General features: G+C 34.3%; 1 protein-coding gene across 1 annotated transcript in view; it reads right to left on the bottom strand.

Moving 5' to 3' along the window:
• LOC145269452 (aladin-like) overlaps positions 1-24221 on the bottom strand; it is a 117674-nt gene that overhangs the window by 88296 nt on the left and 5157 nt on the right. The window contains exons 3-6 of the mRNA XM_080125128.1: positions 17970-18088; positions 16606-16655; positions 9843-9928; positions 3351-3397 (exon numbers count right to left, since the gene is read on the bottom strand). Of these exons, the coding sequence (XP_079981254.1) occupies positions 3351-3397; positions 9843-9928; positions 16606-16655; positions 17970-18088 (302 nt within the window). The remainder of the gene's footprint in view (positions 1-3350; positions 3398-9842; positions 9929-16605; positions 16656-17969; positions 18089-24221) is intronic.

Genomic DNA, 24221 nt, shown 5'->3' on the forward strand with positions numbered 1-24221 from the left:
ATTGCTTCCCTTTTGGTTGTATGTGATGATGTTACCAGGCTTTATCCCCCGGTGAGCAGAGATCAGGTGTGGGGCGCGTTTGTTAAAAAAAAACTTCAATTATTGTTCCGTAGATCGTTTTCGCTCGCAACTACGCTCTGCTACCATGAAAAACCAGTAAAATAATCCAACTCCGACGGTATATATATAAACAATATATAATTTATTACGGCAGGTAATATATTAATTGAATAAATATGCAACACACTCACGATTAGAGTTTAACAGATACCAAACACATAAACATTACGACGCCATATTGAAAAGAAAAGTTCGTTAACTCTGCCTTTTTATAAGGGAGATAACTTAACAAATTATATGCATATTAATGCCAATATAAAGGGAGACAACTTAACAGCTACGAACAGTATTAAATATATCTTGGCAAAATCATCCAAACGAGTTATATTGTACTTGAGAGTTTTATTTGTCTTATGGATTCCCTTGTCAGAGTTTGGCACGCTGAGTCTCTTTCTACATGAGAATAGTTCAATCTATCAGCACCTCATAGCACACGGCACCCCTAAAAATGAGTTTAGAGACATTAATAATTAATACGGCGATTTTAACTGTCTCATATTGCGAGGTGCACCTCCCGATCTTTGAGGCATTGTTAATCTACATTAATAAACCAACGATTAACCAGACTCTAAACAAAACAGAGGGCACGCTCAAGTGCTTTTGAGTATTTTAATGATTTTAAGCGATTTTTAATCGTCTTTTAATCATCTTTTAATCGTCTTTTCATTTCATCTCGCTACTTTCATTTTTCAATTTCATTTTTTATTTTTTACTACTCGCCTGAGGATGACCAATGGAGGTCGAAAACGTTCGCGATTGTGGGAAATTTCTTTTTTCACTTGGAAAAAACGTTCGGAAAATGGTCCGACAAAGAGAAAAGGAGAATTACAAGAAAAACAAGCAAGAGTTATCTGTGCTATTTAATGAAACGTGCATAAAAGAAAAAATGCTGCCTAAATATACTAATATATATATATATATATATATATATGTATATATTTACTTCATAAGTTTGGGTTTAAGTTGATGCACCCAAGTCATATGGATACATACACACACACACATATATATATATATATATATATATATAGATATGATTAGTTTTTTTTTGGAAAAAGAATTCCAGCAGAGTGCTCAATTAAAAGGAAAATCCAAATTGTAAGAGCGTATTTATATTTTGTGTACAGAAAGTTGTTAGTTGAGACAGATCATTGGTACCGTCGGTTTCAAGCCCGATAATAAGGCCCGTTTAAGGTATCCTTATCAAGCTCTTTTCAGCCAATATTCGTCCTTTGGCTGAAGAGAGCTTGATAAGGATACCTTAAATGGGCCTAATTATCGGGCTTGAAACCGACGGTACCAATGATCCGTCTCAACTAACAACTTTCTGTACACAATATATATATATATATATATATATACTATTTTTGAAATCACAACTATAATGTACTCGCCTGGGTGCCCGGCGTTGTCTGGGTGTTTGGAAGTATGTGTTGAGAAAAAAAAAAGGAGGATAGTAGGTAGGCAGTCACAAAGAATGTGAAAAAAACTCTGACGTCTTTGCTATTGCGTCCATTGCCAAACTGAAAATTACATAGGTTTAAATTAAGGCTAAACAATCGAAAAGAGGGGATGACTTTCGAAAATATTGTTGAAAAAAATAATATCATGGAATAAATAAATGAAATAATGACCATCTAAGAAGTGAAACCAATGAAGTAGAGTTCCTAGTGATTGATGAAGGAATGGTTGTACATTTTTTGACTGACTGAAACATACTCCTACCTCGGGCACTTTTGCATCTGTCAATGATATGGGGGAGATAACTCTGTTTGACTAATCGATTCATTATTTTTATTTGGGTACTTGTACAGTTTAATCAACACATTAAAAAAAATGAAAATATCGAACCGATTAGGTTCGCTTTATTTATACGAAAAAGACTAACACGCAAAAGGATAGAATAGGGGGAATTTTTTAAAAGACTATCAAAATAAATGTCGAGATGACGTCCGTTTGCAAATTATAGATATTATAAGCTAAGGAGTATATAAAAAGTTCTAAAATATAGTAATCCTCTCGACCCCCCCCTTTTTTTTGCCTTTTATATATTAGACTAGTGGGCGTGCCCGGCGTTTCCTGGGGATTTGGAGGTGTGTGTTGAGAAAAAAAAAAGAGTTGTAGTAGGCAGGCAGGCTTGAACCGAAAGGCTTGACGCAAACTCAGAAAAGTGACAGAAAACGTGACGGAAGGGAAAGGGCTGATAAGTGTTCTAATTTAGCGATCAAAAAGTTGACACCCAGAAAGTGAAAGTGAATGAGTTCACACATGTGGAGAAATGAAATCACGCACTTAAGTTTCCGCCATGTTTGTTTCCCACACCAACTTCCCCCAAGAGAGAGTGGGTGGGGGTGGGGCTTCTGGCAGAGTCTCTTTGAATAATAATCATCTGATATGAAGGGTATTCCCCACAGTGATCAAAGCTGATTGCCTTCAACACGTGCTGGCCACCAAGGCCAGGGAATGCCTTCTATTTAGATTCAATTTTGCTTTTATACGAAAAACACCAACAAACATGGACGGAACGGAATAGTGTCAATTTTATAAAAGTCTGTCAAAATAAATGTAGATCCCTTTGCAAATTGTAGATATTATGATCTAGAGAGTATATAAAAAGTTTTTAAAAAATAGTAACTCTCTCGAGAACCCCCCCCCCCCAAAAAAAAAAGAAAGAAGCCTTTCTTGGACATACAAAAGCGCGCGCCATTTTTGCCTTTTATATATATAGACTTTTATATAACGGCTTAAATTAAAGTTTAAAATGCAAAAGTCAAGTATTATGGTTCAATTGTGCTCTAAACAGTAACATTAATTTGAACGCACCAAAATTTGCTAACGATAAGTGTTAGATGGAAATAGATTCCGATATAGAAAACAGCAATTCTTTCCTTTTTGTCGCTCATGGAATGTGTGGACTAAAGGACAAAATAAGGGAAGTGAAAGGTACGAGGCTGCCGAAAGTAAACCAAAGATTTACTTCCTAATCTCCTTAAATTACAACGTGAGGTCAAGTTAATAAAAAAATCATTGAAACTCGAGCCAGAAATTATATTTTCTCTGTTTTTCTCCAAATTTTCATAAATGTCCATCCTTTCTTCATTTGGAATTGAAAAACTAATACGTTTCTCTAATCAATCCGTTTTGAAAACATATTGTTTTTTTGTCTGTTTAGTTATTTGCATCATTTTGAGAAAATGAAAAAAAAAAATACAATAAAAGTTAAAATTTACCATTTTGAAACTGCTGAGTATTGGTTAATCACATCGTCTGTTGATAACTGGAAAGAAAATAAAAATAAAAAAATCGCATTTTTCAAAATCCTTAAAAAAACCAAAAAAAAACCCCAAAACAATCAACATCCTTCTACAAAATGGCCCAAAAGTCATTGAGGAATTTTTAACTTGAATAAATTCTTTATTTTTGATGGTTGATTAATGACATTTTAACATAATATGACAAAGACAATGAAGAATTTTTTGCAAAAAAAAAAAAAAAAGAAATAAAAAAAAAGAAATAACATTTAAATGGTATTCTCATATTGTTGGTTGGTTGTCTTGTTTTACAGCGTATCAACCCTTTTCAGATTATTTAATGCTGAATCCAGGAATTTTTGAAAAAATTTCTAATATAATATTTTTTTTTTTTTTAAGTTGGTTTCTATTTAACCCATAATTGGAACCATAACACGTCCTACCACTCCGGGTCAGAGTGGACCTGGGAGAAATGGCAATTAAGGGGTGGCTCCGTACTCCCCAAAGCCCGCAGGCTGGGGCCTCACAATCGGATATAGTTTAAGGTCATATCCAGGACCTCTTATATTCTTGGGGTTCAGTTGATGTAACCATCGGTCAACTTCAGGTGTTTCTTGTCAAACTCAGGAATCTTTCTTAAGGCTCCCAAGCTTCAGATTAGAATTGTCTGCAAGTATACCACAGCGTAATGGATAAATTACTAAGTTAAAATCACCGCCAGAATTGGGTAGTCAGTTGGACATTTGACGGCAATAGTGAGCTGGGCATAGTAAAGGACAGTTGATCACTTGGAGATCTTTGAGAGCGATCGGAAAGATTGGAGTCAAAGCCGGCTGAGAATAGATCGGGTTGAGAAGAAAATCACTGGAGACTGACGTGACCAGACAGCTATCAACGGACAATGTTGAGGTTTCTATTTCTCCGTTACACAATTGTATTATGCACACCCCTCAAGCTTAAATGATTTACATCAAGTAAATGTCTTGTTATCATGCCAGGATCACGATATTGATCGAACTATATTAGCATCGACCAACAGAATCTTCTGTTATATGAATCTCACCTGTCAGTGTGTATGTTTGTATACCTGTCTAAAACTTTTGACAGAGGCGACAGAGTTTCACAAAATTGGTATCGTTTTAAAGCTCAACCCTTCGGGTGACAAATATCGAAAAATTGGCCAAAAACATAAATTCCTTCACCCTCAACATGGCACTTTTCTACAGGGAGGGATCGGTTTTTTTTCGCCGATATTTTAGAAAGTCATCCCCTGTTTTTGATTGACTAGCCTTAATTTAAACCTTCGCCACTTCCGGTTTGGCGATGGGCACAACAGCTAACACGTTACTTTTTTTTTTCTTTTTCACTTTACCTCCTTCGCGGTACAGGTTTGAGCTTTCTGCCTACTATTACTTTTTTTTTTTTTTTTGCGCTTGCAATTTTCCTTTTTTTATTTTTGCTCAACGAACACCCTTACACACACAGCTACACTTTCTTTCCCGCCTTTCCTGTCATGGGTTCGAGCCTGCCTATCTACTACAACCTTTTTTTTTTTTTTTGCTCAACACAAACCTACAAACACCCGGGCAATGCCGGGCACTCCTGCTAGTCTATAATGAAACAATGTAATTACAAAATACAAAGCAGATGATTTTGGTTTTGTTAATTGAAGACGCGTTGATCTTTCTTCTTTCCCTTGATATTGAAGCCTTTTAATCAATAGTAATTCGTAAAAAGATTCCAGATATTAATCTTTCCAATTTTTTTAATTGGATTGTGCGAAAGATCTTTGATATGTCAAGTTCTATTTTTTTTTTTTTTTTTTTAGATTGGCGAGGGGGGAACCAGAGATTGGAGCTCAGACGAGCACTTCCCATAGAAGTAATGATAAAACAAAGACAGGTTTGCAACATCCCTTCTGTGAGAAAGAGGTTGCAGGGAAGAGAAAAGGGCATCCCCCACTAAGCTACGAAGTCTATTTTGTACTCTGTCAAGGCAGGATAAGCTGCTTCTAGCAGTTCCTGCCCAGATGTGGCAACGATACTCCATCCTTGGATGAACTTGGCTTTTATATAGATTTAGATAGATTATACAAATTTATACAGATTATATCTATTTCTCTAAAAGCAAAGCCTCTCTTGATAGATTCACTGATCAGATGTGATATTACAATTAGCACATCAGCAATTGACCTTGCAGGACAAAATCCATATTGTTTTTTTATTTAGTAGATTGTTTTGTGCAGATGGTTGACAATTTCCTGATTCATCACAGACTAGCAGGCAGACCCGACGTTGCCAGGGATTAAATGATGATCACTGAATGTTTCACATTTTCATATTTTTATTGTAATCGTAATCAGTGAAATCAACCATTTTTCAGTCAAATCGATTAATTGCTTGCTCTAGTTGGGGACCCACCACAGTGCACCGGGAGGAAGGTTCACATGTCTCACCTCAGTTACTTAGTCCACAACACATAGTTTAAATTGCACTGAAGAGAAACGACTGATTTTATAAAATCATTTTCATATAATAGTTTGCAACAAAGTTTAAAATATAAAAGTCAAGTATTATGGTTCAATTATGCTCTCAACAGTAGCATTCATTTCGAGCGCGCCCCTGTCATATCAAAGAACCTACTCTTAATTTTATATGCCGGGCCTTTCTGCTTGTGTGGAAATAATACTTCTCAAATGCACTTTTGATGTTAAACTGTATAAGTCAAAATCATCTGTTCATTCTTTCATTGGATTTTTTTTTCGATCATCGATACTTATCAAAGGCATTCCGATACAAAACCTATACATACAAACACTGCTAGGCACATAAAGTACATTTGTATAAAAATCTTTTTAAAAAAATCGGCCAAAACATTTAGGAGTCCATAGGGAACAAACCCAAAGTTCCTTTACATTGCATTGAAGAGAAACTACTGTTGATTTTATATAATGGCTTCAAATAAAGTTGAAAATGCAAAAGTCAAGTATCATGGAATAATTGTGCTTTAAACAGTAACATTCATTTGGAGCATGCCCCTGTTATATCAAAGAACCTACTGTTGCTTTTATATGCCAGGCCTTTCTGTTTGTGTGATAATAAAACGTCTCAAATGCACTTTTGATGTTAGGCTGTATAAGATGTTAACGTTAGTGAAAATCGCCTGCTGCTTCTTTCATTGGATTTTTTTTTGATTATCGATACTTATCAAAGGCATTCCGATACATAACCAATACATACAAACACTGCTAGGAACAAAATACATTTGTGTAAATTTTTTTTTCTTTTTTTATAAATCGGCCCAGACATTTAGAAGCCTATATAGAGAACATTCTGATACAAAACCTATACATATGAACACTGCTGTATAAAGTACATTTGTGTGAAATTGTTTTTTAAAAATAGGCCCAGCTGTTTAGGAGTCTGTAGGGATCAAACACACAGAAAGTTCCTTTTATATAATAGATTGAAGCAAATTACTCATGATGCTTAGGAGACTGATTGGTTGGTACTAGGATGCAGAGGACTGAACATCAGCATTTTTACATACTCAGAAAACAAACAGGATTTTCTAAATTGTTGGTTGGTTGGTTGTTTTTGTTTTACGGCATATCAACCCTTTTTAGGTTATTTAATGCCGAATCCAGTGATTTTGAGGAAAATTTTTTTTAATAGAATATATATTGTTTTTCAAGTCAGTTTCTAGTTAACCCATAGTTGGGACCCTAACAGGTACTACCACTCCGGGTCAGAGTGGACCTGGGAGCAATGGCAATTAAAAGGTGGCTCCACAATCTCCAAAGCCTGCAAGCTGGGGCCTCACCATCGGATATAGTTTAAGGTCATATCCAGGACCTCTAAATTGTTGGAGAGTGTTAAGTGTCGAGCCATTATGTTGAACAAAGATGGCGACAGTAAATCAAATCGGCAAAGAATCAATGCAGTCATGATCTCGAGTGTTGAGTAATTCTTAATAACAAAGATGGAGGTGAAGAATCAATGCAGTCGTTTCAAGACGGAGGTTGACAGCGAACTGACTTGACTCCAAAATTACATATTCATTGGTTGATTGTCCTAACCGTAATCTCTATATAAATAAAATGAACTCATTTTTTCCTGTCGGATTTTGACCTTAATAGGATTAAAAATCAAGATATTTTATGCAAATATAATATGCACAAACGGCAGAACAATATCTGAGGTGTGTTATAGGCTTATTATTTCTCAAATTCCTCGATAATCTTAGATTTCTATACTTTTTCTGCTGAGAAGTCACGGCCAAAATCGGTTAAGATCAATGGAAGTGGTAAAATATTTTCTCTCTAATAAATTCCTCCTCCCCCTGCCACCACTTAACACCGTTTGGGGATCGTTCACAAGGAACAGTCGAGAAGAGAACTTTGTGGCTTCGTAGTTCTTTCATGTGAAGTTATTTAAAATCACTAAACTAAGCTGCAGTGCTCTGTGACGTAGTGGTTAGCGTGCTGGACAATTCACATTATATTTTCACGTTCGCGGCGACCTACCGTAGTCGGTTTTTTTTTTGTTTGTTTTTTTTCCTAAACAACTGGAATGGACTTTTCTTGGTGGCCGAACTGTTAACGTTGCAGATGTTTTTTTTTTTTTTTTTTTTTTTTTCGCACTTTATTTTCCTACTTTTACTCATGACTCCGGGTTTGATCCTTCCTACTTACCTACCATAACATTTTTTAAAACTCCCCCCCCCCCGTCCCGGAAACAAACACTCGGGCAACGCCGGGTACCCCCGCTAGTTTATAAATAAGATCGTCAAAATCATTGGGGTTATACGTTCATTATTAATCAAAAACATTTTAACATCCTTATTTCTAAAAACACAATGGTTTTTATCAAACCACCTGCCTTTTCAGACCATTCTGTTTTCATCTCTAACCCTAACCCTAACTCTTTCCTTTCTCGTTATTTTATATTCTATTTTATCTTTTCTTGTGTATCTCTTCTTTCTCGTTCGCAACCATATCTCTAATTCTCTTTTTCCCTTTTCCCTCCTTCACCTCAACTCAAATTATTTTTCTCCTAAAGAAACTTTATTATCTTTCGGATTTAATTCCCATCAATGTAGTTCGGATCAGCAGTAGCTCAGTCGTGTCAAGACGGAAACTGAAAACAAACTGACTTGCATCCAAAATTCGATATTTTTATAATGAGGTTGGAGGGTTCTCATTGGTTGATTGTCCTCACCGTAGTTATAAATAAGATGGTCCAAATGTCGGCAGTCATACCCTCCGTTATAATCAAAAACATTTTAACACCTCCCTCCTTTTTTTGATATAATTGAAAAAAGTCCTTTCGGATTCAATTTGGTTTTATAGTGTAAAAATGAAAATTATTATTATTATTTTATTTTTTTTTTCATTTATTTTTGTAATTTATTTATTTCTGCTCCGTGATGTATTTTTATTTATTTCTGCTTTATGACAACTGAACAGATACAACACCACACTCTGTCTTGAATATTGAAAGATATTAATAGTATATTTTCAGCTTCAGAAGGATATCAAATCTCCATTAATAATAGAGTTTTTTTTTACAAGGGAATCACCACTTATCAAGGCCCAGAGGCCACTCGAGGATAAGGGTTAAAGAGTGTACAGAGATGAAAAGGACAATATCATAGTTATCATTAGAAGTGTAAATTTGATAAAATTGGATTACTTAAGGAGAACGACTCATCAAGAACTTGTTTACATTGGACTTGAAGATGGCCATATTGTAGTCAGCTGGAAAGCAGGTAAACAGAACAGAGTTCCACAGGTGTGCAGTTCTAAGAAAGAAGCTTTGTTCATCGAATCTACATTTAGGTTTAAGCACAGATAAAAAGTGGGGAAAATTATTGATAGTGTTTTCAGCTAGACGGGTGTTTCCCATGAATGTTTGGAAAGGGGGACCATAGATTGGAGCTCAGACGAACACTTACCATGAAAATAACGATAAAACAGAGATAGGCTCGCAACGTCTCTTCTGTGGTTTGGTTTGGTTGTTTTACGGCATATCAACCCTTTTCAGGTTATTTAATGCCGAATCCAAAGATTTTGAAGAAAAATTTTTTAATAGAATATATTTGTTGTTTTCAAGTCGATTTCTATTTAACCCATAGTTGGGACCCTAACAGGTACTACCACTCCGGGTCAAAGTGGACCTGGGAGCAATGGCAATTAAAGGGTGGCTCCACACTCCCCAAAGCCTTTAAATTTTTATTCACAGTGTTTGATTTGGTTGTTTTGTATAAGACAATTGTATTTGCTTCTGGCTTTGCAGGACATGATTGAGTTTTATAAAAGGAAAGCAACATATAGAGCAACATATAAAGCAACATCAAAGTATTTGGTGCATTTTAGGCCAGGAAGCTAGTATCTTCAGACAGCCTAATCTTGTAGTATTAATGAGAAAACATGGATAAAGCTTTGATGAAATCAGTTAAGTATATACTTACAGTAAGTTTGCTAAGCAATGGATGAATAGATTTGGCCCAACGTATAAGAGTGAGCATCCCTTTTGCAAAAGCAGAAACCAGGGGAGCTAAAAAAAAAAAAAAAAAAAAAAGAGAAAAAGGTAAAAGATTGACGTTAAATAGGCTGGTAAACAACAAAACAAAATAAACCAAATACAATACGCAAAAGTCCAGCTAGAATTTGTCACTGACAACTTTCTCAACTTCCAACACGTCTCTCCTCACTGCCTCTGCCAACAGACATTTTATCAGAAAACTTACCCCATTCCATTTGCATATATTCAGACATAGGACAAGCTTTTTAATTGGTTTTTGACCAAACATTTGGCTGCCAAGAGATCAATGTTCAAAGGATTTGACCTTTGGATCATTTCTGGCCGAAACCCAATTTATAAGATTTTCCCAAATCTCAATACTTCTTATGTTAAATTTCAAGTCTGTAGACCGAAAATTGTCAGAGTAGTTTGGTAGGGAAATGTACACAGACAAACAGACAGACATTTTCACATTTATAGATATATCTATAAAAGTGAAAATGTCTGTGTGTGTGTCTGTCTGTGTGTGTACACTTCCCTACCAAATAACTCTGTCAATTTTTTGTCTACAGACTCGAGATTTGACATATTGAGATTTAGGAAAATCTTTTTAATCGGTTTTCAGCCAGAAATTTGGCTGTTAAGGGGGTCGAAGTTCAACGATTTGACTTTTAAGAACTCTACCAAACTCCTCCACCAATTTTGGGTCTAAACACTTGAAATTTTGGATATAGGTTACTTGGACATGGATCTAACTTTATAATTTGATTTGAACCCCAAATGTGATGAGATCTCGTGAGATTCCACAAGACTACACCTTATAAATCCATGGCTGCCATCTTTGATTTCTCTTTCTCTCAGATTGTATGACCGCACGACATGCATACACACGGGGGGTGCTTTCCCTCTTTGATTATTACATTCAACTCTATAAAGATATTAATAAAAAACCTGCTTTTGAGTGCAATAGTACATATCCTTTTTTTTTTTATTAGTCTAAACGAGGCGTTTATTTACAGAAGGTTATGACTTAAAAGAATGGAAACCAATAAGAAATATTTCCCTGCATGAGCACAGAAATAGCAAAGATTAAGTGATACATATGCTGTGATCTCATATTTAGCAATCTGACCCTACAATATGACGAAAACAGCATTAATCTATATTATGCTAGCAGGTTGCCTACTGTTGCTTGGTCATAAAATATGCTTAAATATGATATTTTAATTAATGTCCATTTCAAATTTATTATTATAGAGACAATTCATAATTGATTATTGTATTCTACCTAATATAGAAAAGTGACTGTCCAGCATGACTCAATCATAAAATATGCTTAAATATGATATTTTAATTAATGTCCATTTCAAATTTATTATTATAGAGACAATTCATAATTGATCATTGTATTCTACCTAATATAGAAAAGTGACTGCCCAGCATGACTCAATCATAAAATATGCTTAAATATGATATTTTAATTAATGTCCATTTCAAATTTATTATTATAGAGACAATTCATAATTGATTATTGTATTCTACCTAATATAGAAAAGTGACTGCCCAGCAGGACTCAATCATAAAATATGCTTAAATATGATATTTTAATTAATGTCCATTTCAAATTTATTATTATAGAGACAATTCATAATTGATCATTGTATTCTACCTAATATAGAAAAGTGACTGCCCAGCATGACTCAATCATAAAATATGCTTAAATATGATATTTTAATTAATGTCCATTTCAAATTTATTATTATAGAGACAATTCATAATTGATTATTGTATTCTACCTAATATAGAAAAGTGACTGTCCAGCATGACTCAATCATAAAATATGCTTAAATATGATATTTTAATTAATGTCCATTTCAAATTTATTATTATAGAGACAATTCATAATTGATTATTGTATTCTACCTAATATAGAAAAGTGACTGCCCAGCAGGACTCAATCATAAAATATGCTTAAATATGATATTTTAATTAATGTCCATTTCAAATTTATTATTATAGAGACAATTCATAATTGATCATTGTATTCTACCTAATATAGAAAAGTGACTGCCCAGCATGACTCAATCATAAAATATGCTTAAATATGATATTTTAATTAATGTCCATTTCAAATTTATTATTATAGAGACAATTCATAATTGATTATTGTATTCTACCTAATATAGAAAAGTGACTGTCCAGCATGACTCAATCATAAAATATGCTTAAATATGATATTTTAATTAATGTCCATTTCAAATTTATTATTATAGAGACAATTCATAATTGGTTATTGTATTCTACCTAATATAGAAAAGTGACTGCCCAGCAGGACTCAATCATAAAATATGCTTAAATATGATATTTTAATTAATGTCCATTTCAAATTTATTATTATAGAGACAATTCATAATTGGTTATTGTATTCTACCTAATATAGAAAAGTGACTGCCCAGCAGGACTCAATCATAAAATATGCTTAAATATGATATTTTAATTAATGTCCATTTCAAATTTATTATTATAGAGACAATTCATAATTGGTTATTGTATTCTACCTAATATAGAAAAGTGACTGCCCAGCATGACTCAATCATAAAATATGCTTAAATATGATATTTTAATTAATGTCCATTGCAAATTTATTATTATAGAGACAATTCATAATTGGTTATTGTATTCTACCTAATATAAAAAAGTGACTGCCCAGCAAGACTCAATCATAAAATATGCTTAAATATGATATTTTAATTAATGTCCATTTCAAATTTATTATTATAGAGACAATTCATAATTGGTTATTGTATTCTACCTAATATAGAAAAGTGACTGTCCAGCATGACTCAATCATAAAATATGCTTAAATATGATATTTTAATTAATGTCCATTTCAAATTTATTATTATAGAGACAATTCATAATTGGTTATTGTATTCTACCTAATATAGAAAAGTGACTGCCCAGCAGGACTCAATCATAAAATATGCTTAAATATGATATTTTAATTAATGTCCATTTCAAATTTATTATTATAGAGACAATTCATAATTGATTATTGTATTCTACCTAATATAGAAAAGTGACTGTCCAGCATGACTCAATCATAAAATATGCTTAAATATGATATTTTAATTCATGCAGATTTCATATTTATTACAGAGCCAATATTCTATTGATTATTATATTGTACCCAATGCATAATAGTGATTTCAAAATTTAAGAAAAAAAAAAAAAAAAAAAATTTAGGTGCCATCAGCTAGAACCATAATCAAAACATGTAGTTTTCCAGCCTTATTTGTTACCATCTGAGCCAGGTCCATACGCATATAAAAACTTTTTTAAAAATCACATTGTTAAATATAGAAATGTATATTTGCGCATACATAGAAAAACATATTTAGTCAACTTGTGCCTGCCAAGTTGAATTGTTTTCTAATTTTGACCCCTTAGTAGATATTTTTACTGGTTATAAACCAAATTGATTTTGTCATACAGGTCCAAAGCCTCTATATATCAAGTTTCAAGTCTGTAGAGAAAAAATTGACAGTAGTTTGATAAAGATCCTTCCTCAGACAGATAAGGTCACTTTTATATATATATATATATATATATAGCTTTAAGTAAAAGAGAAAAGAGAAAGATCAATTCCACAAAAGGCACCTTCTCTACTCTTCTGATGAGAAGTGTTAGGCTTCGAAATGCCCTGGCATAAAGAGTCCCTTCTATCCCCCAAATTTTGCCTGTATTCCATTATTTAATAAATGATCCATTCTATATCTACCCATATATAGTTTTTTGTCTTCGTTTCATTCTCTTGTTGTCCTATTATATATATATATATATATATATATATATATATATATATATATATATATATATAATTATTTACTATAATAATTATTAAATACCTACAGACACTAGTGTTTCATCCTTTCAGAAATCTTCAGTGCAGGGTGTCACGATTAACACCAGGGGATCGATTCGAACACAGCAACACAAGCCATCTCTGGCTTGATTAGCAAGGATCATATCCATTCGGCTACCATTAACCGTGTGAAATAACGTTGAATTTAAACATTTTATTTTTAAATGTTTTTTACATCAGTCAGAATGATCTAATCGTTATACGATGATCTATGTGTAAGAGCTAAGTTGACAGACTTATCTGAACTGAAAGTGCTCAACGATAAGAAACAAATTTCTTAAAGGGGCTGACATAATATATATGACATACATTATATATATATATATGATATCCACACAATATATGATGAGATACATTAGATATCTAATGTGTCAGTACTTGTACAGTTTAATCAAGACATTAAAAAAATGAAAATATCGAAAAAAGTTTAAAAATTGTACGTATCCGTTATGGAATGAAGTTCTCCAAAAAAAAAAAAAAAATTTCACTTAATTTCATCAAGTAGTTTTTTTTTTTTTTACAGCGGAAAAACAATTTGCTATGATACCAAGCAAAAGGTTCGATTTTTAGGAAGAAAAACTAGAATTGAAGATGGGGAGGGAGTATCGGTGCTTTACATGGAGTTATCTCCCCATCGCGTGTTAAAAATTTCCATAAGGGCTGACTTCAATGTGCTCTCATAAAAACGTGTTTTTCCGCTGTAAAAAAACAAAAAAAAAAAAAAACTATTCGATCAAATTAAATGAAAATTTTTTCAGAGATCTTCAGTCCAAAACGGATACGTACAATATAACCTTTTTTTTTTTTTTTTCGATATCTCCATTTTTGAATGTCTTGATTAAACTGTACAAGTACCAATGTGTCTTATATATTATGTGTATATAATATACATTATGTGTAGATCATATATAATATACATTATGTGTAGATCATATATAATATACATCATGTGTAGATTAGATACATGGTATATATATGTATGATATAAAACATATATTATATAAATATGGTATATATGTATTACATACGCGTGTGTATATGTCTATATAGAAAAGTAACCTTGTCTGTGTGCAGAACGATCTCTACCAAATGACTGTCAATTTTTGGTCAAGAGATGTGAAACCTGATATATAGGGGATTCGAACATAGGAAACAAATTCAATTTGGTTTTTAGCCAGTAAAAATAGCTGCTAAAGTGTCAAAATTATAAATATTGGAATTTGGCATGTATAAGTCCACTAAACATGTTAATTCTATACATGCAATATTGAACGAATGAACGACAATTCTTTGGCTAATAGATGCAGAACAGAACGTGTTTACTAAAGAGTTTAGTTCTGTCCTGCTATTTATTTTGGGTACATGTTTTTCTTATTAGCAGTGATTCCTTCAGCCTCAAATTACCTTTGTTACTTTCTATGCTTATTATTTTTGTTAGTACTTCTTGGTTGTGGTTGTTAGGTATTTATGGAATGAGGATGCCTTGGTTTTAAATATGTTCCTTTATACAATGGCCTGATCTGCCACTGTAGAACTCCTTGCATACGGTACATTGTATTTGATATATTGAATATTTAATTTGCATGATTCTATATTATTGATGGGTCAATTTGGTAGAGTGCAGAGATCGTTGTCAGTTAGTATTCTAGTTTTTAATAAGGTTTGTCTCAGTGTGGGTCCAAAGTTGAATGTCTAATTTTTCCCTGTGAATGGCTTTATGGATGGCTGATGTTATTTTGTCACTGAAATGGTTGGTTGTTTTTGTTTTACGGCATATCAACCCTTTCCAGGTGATTTAATGCCGAATCCAGTTATTTTGAAGAAAAATTTTTCAATAGAATTTTTTTTTTTTTTTCAAGTTGGTTTCTATTTAACCCATAGTTGGGACCCTAACAGGTACTACCACTCCGGGTCAGAGTGGACCTGGGAGCAATGGTAATGAAAGGGTGGCTCCACACTCTCCAAAGCCCGCAAGCTGGGGCCTCACCATCGGATATAGTTTAAGATCATATCTAGGACCAGTCACTGAAATGTGATAGTTATTTAGAAGTAGATGTTGGAGAGTGTGTATTGTGGTTTCCTAGGCGTTTTGGGTTGGCATTTCATGAGTGCAGGATATCTATTCTGCTGAAAATGCCTAATCAAGGTGGCCTTGTCTATGTCACTAGTGCCTTGTATAAAGATACGGCCAGCCTCGTTCATAGCATATACTATTTTAGCTTTGGTGAGGAGGGCAGATTTGTAATTTATCAAGATGTTACTGCACGTGCTCTTCCTATAAAATTTTGTGTGTATGTGTCCCGTTTCGGTAATGTTAGGGTGAAGTATGGATCAGCATTTTTGAGGATCTTATTGGCTTCTTCTCGAGATGATGCGAGGATGAGGATATTGTTCACATATCTTGTGAGCGATTTGCTGGAATTGTATATGTTCTTCTTATGTTGCCTGAAGAAAAGATGCTACTCTAAAAAATTAGGGACATCAACACCTACCATCTTGTGTGACACATTATGTTGGTAAATAAACAGAAACTAAATTGAAAATTATTGAAAATTCCTTATAATGTTGTCATTCTTTTATATACTAACTCTTGTCCACAGTGTTTGCCAATAATCACGGCGGTTTAGTCTTTTCACGAATTACAAACATTTTCACAAATTTTTGTGAAGACATTACAAAAGGAAAAAAAAAAAAAAAAAAAAGAAAAAAGTCAAATTGTTGTATCTATTAATGTTTGGTTTGTTGGTGGAATCTTCATTGCAAGTGGCACCGTTCTTCAACTTACCTCCTTCCTTGTTGAGAACTTCAAATGATTCAGAAAATCCAGTTTCATACCTTGAGGGAGGATAAAAAAAAAAATTCAAACGATCAAATACAAACAATAAAATTGAAACAATTTGGTTGGATGAACACAATAATTGTCAACAAAATACAAACAAAATAATCAGTAGTAGATGGCAAAAAAAGTAGAAATTAAGACAAATTTGTCAACCTGCGTGTGTGTATGTGGGTGTGTGTGTATGGATGTGTGTGTGTATGGATGTGTGTGCATGTGTGTGTGTGTATGGATGTGTGTGTATGTGGGTGTGTGTGTATGGATGTATGTGTGTATGGATCTGTGTTTATGGATGTGTGTGTATGGATGTGTGTATGTGTGTGTGTGTGTATGTGTGTGTAGGGATGTGTGTACATGGATATGTGTGTACATGTGTATGGATATGTGTGTATGGATGTGTGTGTGCATGTGTATGGATGTGTGTGTGTATGGATGTGTGTGTGCATGTGTATGGATGTGTGTGTGTATGGATGTGTGTGTGTATGGATGTGTGTGTGTATGGATGTGTGTGTGTATGGATGTGTGTGTGTATGGATGTGTGTGTGTATGGATGTGTGTGTATGGATGTGTGTGTATGGATGTGTGTGTATGGATGTGTGTGTATGGATGTGTGTGTGCATGTGTATGGATATGTGTGTGTGTGTGTGTGTGTGTGTGTGTGTGTGTGCATCTAGAAGTGTAAGCCATGTTTAGTTTCATAAAAGTTTCAGATGGTTCGTTGTTTTAAACAAGTCTTGAGAGGTGACTGGTTTGCAGTAGACAGTTCCACAGAGCAAAATATTCTTACCGTGTCGAGACGGAGGGAGGGGGGGGGGTAACGTGAAATTGCTCCAGAAAAGGTTTAATATTTATGAAGCAATTCTGGTTTCTGATTGGTTGGTAGCAGAACGTGAATTAATTCGATTCGTCAGTTCCTAGCAGTATCGTTTATAAATAGAATCGTCCGACTGTGTGGGATCATACCCCATTACAAGTCCAAAATATTGCAACAGTGCATGTGTGTATGTGGACGTGTGTGTGTGTGTATATGGATGTGTGTGTGTGTGTGTGTGTGTGTGTGTGTGTGTGTGTGTGTGTATATGGGCATGTGTGTGTAAAGTCAAAATTAAGAGAAAGCCATTGGGCGTGCATGTTGGTGGAAGGAGACAGGAAGTCATTCTTTAATGAAACAAAAGTAATCTAACTTCCGCATCCTTTTTCATGAATGATTTGAAATCTTAGCCTTCATGGCAAAATTAACACGTATGTATAAATGAAGACCTTAAAATGAAAACACGTATAAATGAAAACCTTAAATAGCTGCAATTACTCACCAAGCATTTAGCGTTTTCTTCCAAAGTGTCTCTTCATGTGCCAGGAATAATGGAACAGAATTTTCTTGTGATGCACGTAAAATATCCTTCGATATGACAACATTTGGATAACCTGGTAACTAAAGAAGGAAAGAAAAACTACGCAATTTAATTTCAATTTCTTTAACAGAGTGGCTGATAGAGTTAAAAAAGAAAAAAAATTCACCCACTTTCTCTATGTGAGTTCATCCCCCCACTCCCCATGAAAAAACAAAAATGTTAATAATGAAAAATTTTTATGGTGTATGGTCCTGGATATGACCTTAAACTATATCCAGTTGTGAGGCCCCAGCTTGCGGGCTTTGGTGGGTGTGGAGCCACCCTTTAATTACCATTGCTCCCATGTCCACTCTGACCCGGAGTGGTAGTACCTGTTAGGGTCCCAACTATGGGTTAAATAGAAACCGACTTGAAAACAACAAATATATTCTATTAAAAATTTTTTCTTTAAAATCTTTGGATTCGGCATTAAATAACCCGAAAAGAGTTGATATGCCGTAAAACAGAAACAAGCAACCAACTTTATGGTGTATGCACCTGTCTGCTGTGACAGAAAGAAAATATTATACACTAAAACTCACATAAATTGATGAAGTAGTTTATTAAAAAAAAAAAAAATTTTATAACTAAATGGCGATTGACAAACTTTCAGCTCGATTTTGCAGGACAAGGGAGATAATTCTGAATAATAAAAACCTTTGCGAGATTTTAGAAAGCCATTCTTAACACGGGGAGGAGGACTATGAATTTCTATTAAAAATGATTTTCTTCATAAAAATAAAACTACTTATCAATTACTATGATTTTTGGTGTATGATATTCTTTTCTCATGGATATGTATATCATAAAGATTTTTTTTTATTTTTTTTTTTTTCATGGGAGAGAAGTTATGAACATTTTTTTCTTTTCATTTCGTCAAGTTGCTTTTTTGTACTTTAGTGTTTATTTTCAAAAGAAAAAAAATAAAACAAAATTTCAAAGATTATTTTTTTTTTTTAATATTCCTCTTAGATTTCAAAAACCAAAATTTTGATTTCATCTATAATATCTCACCTTTCTGTTTAAATGTATGCATATATGTCTGCCTAAAACTCTAGACAGAGGCGATGGATTTTCACGAGATCAGTATCGTTTTGAAGCTCGACCCTTCAGACGACAAATATCGAAAAATTGGCTAAAAACACTAATTCCTTCACCCTTATCCGGGCACTTTTCTACAAGGAGGGGTCGCTTTTTTCACCGATATTTTTGAAAGTCATCCCCTCTTTCTGATTGACTAGCCTTAATTAAAATCTTCGCCACTTCTGGTTTGGTGATGAATGCTACGTCACATTTTTTATTTTCAAATTCTGTTCCTCCCTCACAGTAAGGGTTTGAGCCTGCCTGCCTAGTACCATTATTTTTTTTTTGCCGAACAGACACCTCCACACACCTGGGCAATGCTGGGAACCCAGGCTAGTTTAATATAAAAAAGGCTATGTCTGTCTGTCTGTCTCCATATTTTCAAACTATCTCCTCCAAAACTAAAAATTGCAGAGTGGCATTAGGCGCCTCAAATGATAGGATTTTTTAAGGGTCTTTAGCCAGTTAAAATAGCTTTTAAGGGGTCAAAAATAGGTTAAAATAGTTTTTAAGGAGTCAAAAATAGGTAAAAATTGAAAAAAAAAAAATCGTAAAACATTTTGTACATTCATCTTCGTTTATTTTTAATTTTTAATTAGTTTATATGCGTGTAACGTTGCTACAGTGGTAACGTCACCAGCTTTGAATGTTATGGTTTCGATTTGGATTATAGCTGAATTTTCTAGAAAGTTAAACTGAATATGGAACTTGAAATAAAACCACAGTAATACCAACCATTGGAAGAGCACTAGGAAAAGACAGTGCAATCTATATATAAAAGCGAAAATGTGTGTGTGTGTATGTATGCTTTTTGTGTATGTCCGAGAAAGGCTTTTTCCCGAGAAGTGATCGGTCGACTCACTTCTTAAAACTTTTTATATCACATCTAAATAATAATATCTACAAGTTAATAACGTGGGTCGCCTGTCTATTTAATTTGCTCGACTTTGAAAAGATAAATATTCAACATTTTTCGATCGCCACAGGTGCATTAAGCTTTTTTCGTATAATAAAAGCGAAACTAATTCTGGCAGCATTTTTCCGGAAACGTCCGAAAGCAATCAATGTGAAGTTTCTGCTTATATCAGACAATTGCTATTCAATTTGAACAATTCCCTTTTTATGGGGAGCTGGTTTTCCTCACATCTTGGGGAAACAAAAAAAGATCCTGCCCCCGCAGTCAAAGTGGACCTCATAAATACAGGCACCTGCCACGTTTTAATACTTAAATAAATTCAAACATGTTTCCGTTACTATTTCGTGGTGGCCTAGTGGTTATCGTCGCACGTTTTTTTTAACACTTTAATTTCCAACTTCGACTCAAGGGTTCGGGTTCGATCCTTCATGTTTACCTACCAAAACTGTTTTTTTTTTAACTCCCCCCCCCACCTCCCCGACACAAACACCCGGGTGTTTTCATTTACTTAAAACCACACACATCTCCAAACACCCGGGCAACGCCGGGTACCCCCTGCTAGTCTATATATATAAAAGTGTAAATTTGTGTTTGTGTGCGTGTGCATTTTTTGTGTAGGTCTGGCAAAGGCTTTTAGAGGGGGGGGGGGTAGGCGCTCCGGGCAGTTACTCTTTCTTAGAATCTTCTATATGCTACCTAGATTATAATAGCTAAGATTTACGAAACGAGCTAGTGTGTATATTTAATTTGGGCGACTTTTACGCACGATTTCTTGGTCTACGTGTGTTTATTTGGCTTTTCAATATATAAGCGAAACTGAACCTGCAGCAAAATCAGCCTCCGTGGCACTTGTGTTTGGGACGTCCAGAAAGCAACACGGTTTGATCAGTGCGGCCAAAACCCGTCATATCAGACAATTGCTATTCATTTGAACACCCCCCCCCCCTTTAAATGGGGAGCTGGTTTTCCCCAACATCTTGGAGTGAAACGCAGAAACTGGCTTGTAGCCAAAGTTAATTTCATTCCCGTATCGCGTGATGTTTGACCTCATTAAATTCACACACCTGTCACTTGAGTTTTTAATCGTTAAATTAAAACACTTTTCATTCCTTTCCCATCGTGGCCAAGCGAGTTTCTTTTCTACCTTTGTGTCAAGGCTTTGGGTTCAAGCCTACCTACCTACCAAAACTTTTTTCTTTTACACTGACAAACACATGGGCAACGCTGGGCACCCCTGCTAGTTTTTAATAAAAGTAAAAATTAATATTAAAGCTATAGAATAAGAAACTTCTGTAGCAGGAGGTTTATATCAGCGATACATAATACAGAGGATGATAATGACATTTATATACTGTTTAGATCAGGACGACTGTGACAATTCTTGGGGACTTCATATCATTAATAATATGGAGCTGAGAGAGAGACACACACAGTTCTTTTAACTCTTCAGAAGGGGGGAGGATACCTATTGAGATATCGGAGGGGACACATAATACTTAGAGGGAGTTATACAAAGTTCGTTTACACAATGATAGACAAAACACATTTACCTTTTCCTCTTTGGGCGGAATGACGACAGACGAAGACAACAGTTTACAAATATAGATGATTCCTTATTCATACGCGCTGATGATGATCAGGGATTCAAGCCTTTATGATTACATTGTTGTATCACCCCCCACCCCCACTCGCCTCCAAGAGGACGTCAGCTCCCAGTGTGACCGACTCGATTCTCTGTGTCTGTCTCTAACTTTGAAACCCGTCTCAATATATTAGGAACCTCCTTTCTTGATGACGTCAGAGATGTGGTGAAACAATACAACTCCCTCACATTTTAAATTACACGTGCGCTTTGCACATGCATCTACACGCCTCTGGTAACAAAGAAATTCCTGAATTGAATTGTATCGTTTTTAACCTATTTTGTTAACCATTATTTCTAAACTCATATTGTCCATTCTTTTAACTGACATATTTAATATCCAGTTATTTCTAAAAGAACGAACAATAGACTGCATTCCTAAATTAAATATCTATCTCTGACATAAATAATATTTAGTTATTTGCAAGAACAATGACAACCGTTCTGCATTCCTAGGATTTCAATATGTATTTTTTTTTTTAAAACTTTTCTTAATGGGGTCTTATTCTGAATTTTTCCAAATATCATTTTCAAACTTATCTATTTAATTACTGGGGTCTGCCCCTTTTTACATGAGAAAATAATCTACATGCCAAATGATCTCACGTGCACCTCGACTGATCTCTTGCACCTTTCTTTATATATATATAGTTTAAATATTTATGGACGTAAAAATACTTTTTTAAATATTTAATAAATCAAAATAAGAAAGAAATTATAAATTTCCTATCCAAAAAAAGGGGGATGCGACACAAAACATAAAAAAGGGGAGGTAATTTCTTCACCGCTTGGCAAGCGAAAACAAGATACAAATAACCAACGTTTCAAAACTGCTTATATTGTTAATAATAAAAAAAAAAAATAACAGTTAGACTTGGAACAAAAAAAGTTTTCAAAAAGTTTAGAAGAATGCCCAGGCAGGCAGTTTTAGGAAAGAAGTTTTGTTCATGGAATCCACATTTAGGGTTGGGCATTGATAGAGAGTGGGTGAATTTATTGATAGTAGTTTTGGTTAGACAATTTTTTTTTTTTTTTTTTATGAAAGCTTAATGAGGGGGGAACCATTGATTGGAGCTCAGATGAACGCTTGCCATGAAAATAGCGATAAAGCAGAGACAGGCTCGCAACGTCTCTCCTATGGGAAAGTGGTTGTAAAGAAGAGAAAAGGGCATGGTCTACTATATGAATACATCCGGGTTCCTCCTCACAAGAATATGATTGGCTGGTGTAAGCCATAAATACGGACAGGAATAGCAGTCTGGGGGAGGCATCGAAAGATACACTGAAAGCCCAAAGCTTAAGCACAGTACCAGCTATGACTATACTCGATTATTAAAAAAAAAAAAAAAAAAAAAAAAAAAAATCAAGCGTTTATTAATTATTCATTTCCATAATTTCTTATTCGATTATATTTTTGTTTCATTTAATTATGATTAATGATATTTAGGCGTAGTTTCTATGCATAATTGCATAGAATTAAGTATAAAAACATTCTAGCACACAGACATGCTTTATATATATATATATATATATATATAAGCTGAACGTCTGTGTGTGTGGTCATGAATAGGCTCCTATATGGTTGACTATTATAGAAAACTGATCCACACCTAATGACAGAAGATATATCGAGACACAGGAATGGATATGTTTGATCTGGCATAATAATGATTCATTAAAATTGTGGGGTCTGCGTTCGCGCCTGATCCACAAAGTATGGAAATAAAAAAATTTAAAAAAATGTTTACAAGTGTTTTTGATATAGATGTACATAATACTTTGATAAGTATGTTTTAACTTAAATAGGGATGGTATAATAAAATTGTGGAGTCTGCGTTCGCGCCTGGCCTCCATAGAATGGAAATAGGCACAAACTTTAATAAAGACTTTTCATATCTATCTGCGTAAGTATACTTTGATAATTATGTTTCAGTTTGAAGAAATATGGTATAATAAAATTATGGAGTGTTCGTTCGCGCCTGACCTCCATAGAATGGAAATATGTCACAAAGTTTAACAAGGTTTTTTAATATAGATCCACAGAATATTGTGATAAGTGTTTCAGTGAGAACAGGTATGGTACAATAAATTATGGGGTTTATCTATTTTATTTTTACTTTCATCATATTTTGCTTTGGTTTTGATACCCCCAAATTCGAAGCTATCTCTTTACAACCCTTCCTTTTCATAACCAATCATACTTTCATAAATCAGAGTCCATTTTCTGTAGGCTGTTTTTGAACCCAGTCAACGACGGGTACTTTTGCTAGTATATATATATATATATATATATATATATATATATATGATGGCAGCAAACTCGTTCTCAAGTATTGCTATTACTTAATATATCTCTGGCTCAAATGACGCAGACATGAGCGCCACAAGCAGCACGTGCACGATAGTCACTTCTATGAACCTTCTACAGTCCTGCACATCTGCCGATGACAGGGTCCAGGTTGTGGTGCCCTGAACACCTGCCAGGCCAGACCAGACCCTGGAAGTTCCAGAGCCTTTATTTACACTGACACCC

Source organism: Euprymna scolopes, chromosome 45, assembly GCF_053919585.1.
Source record: "Euprymna scolopes isolate OS-2025 chromosome 45, ASM5391958v1, whole genome shotgun sequence".
NCBI lineage: Eukaryota > Metazoa > Mollusca > Cephalopoda > Sepiida > Sepiolidae > Euprymna > Euprymna scolopes.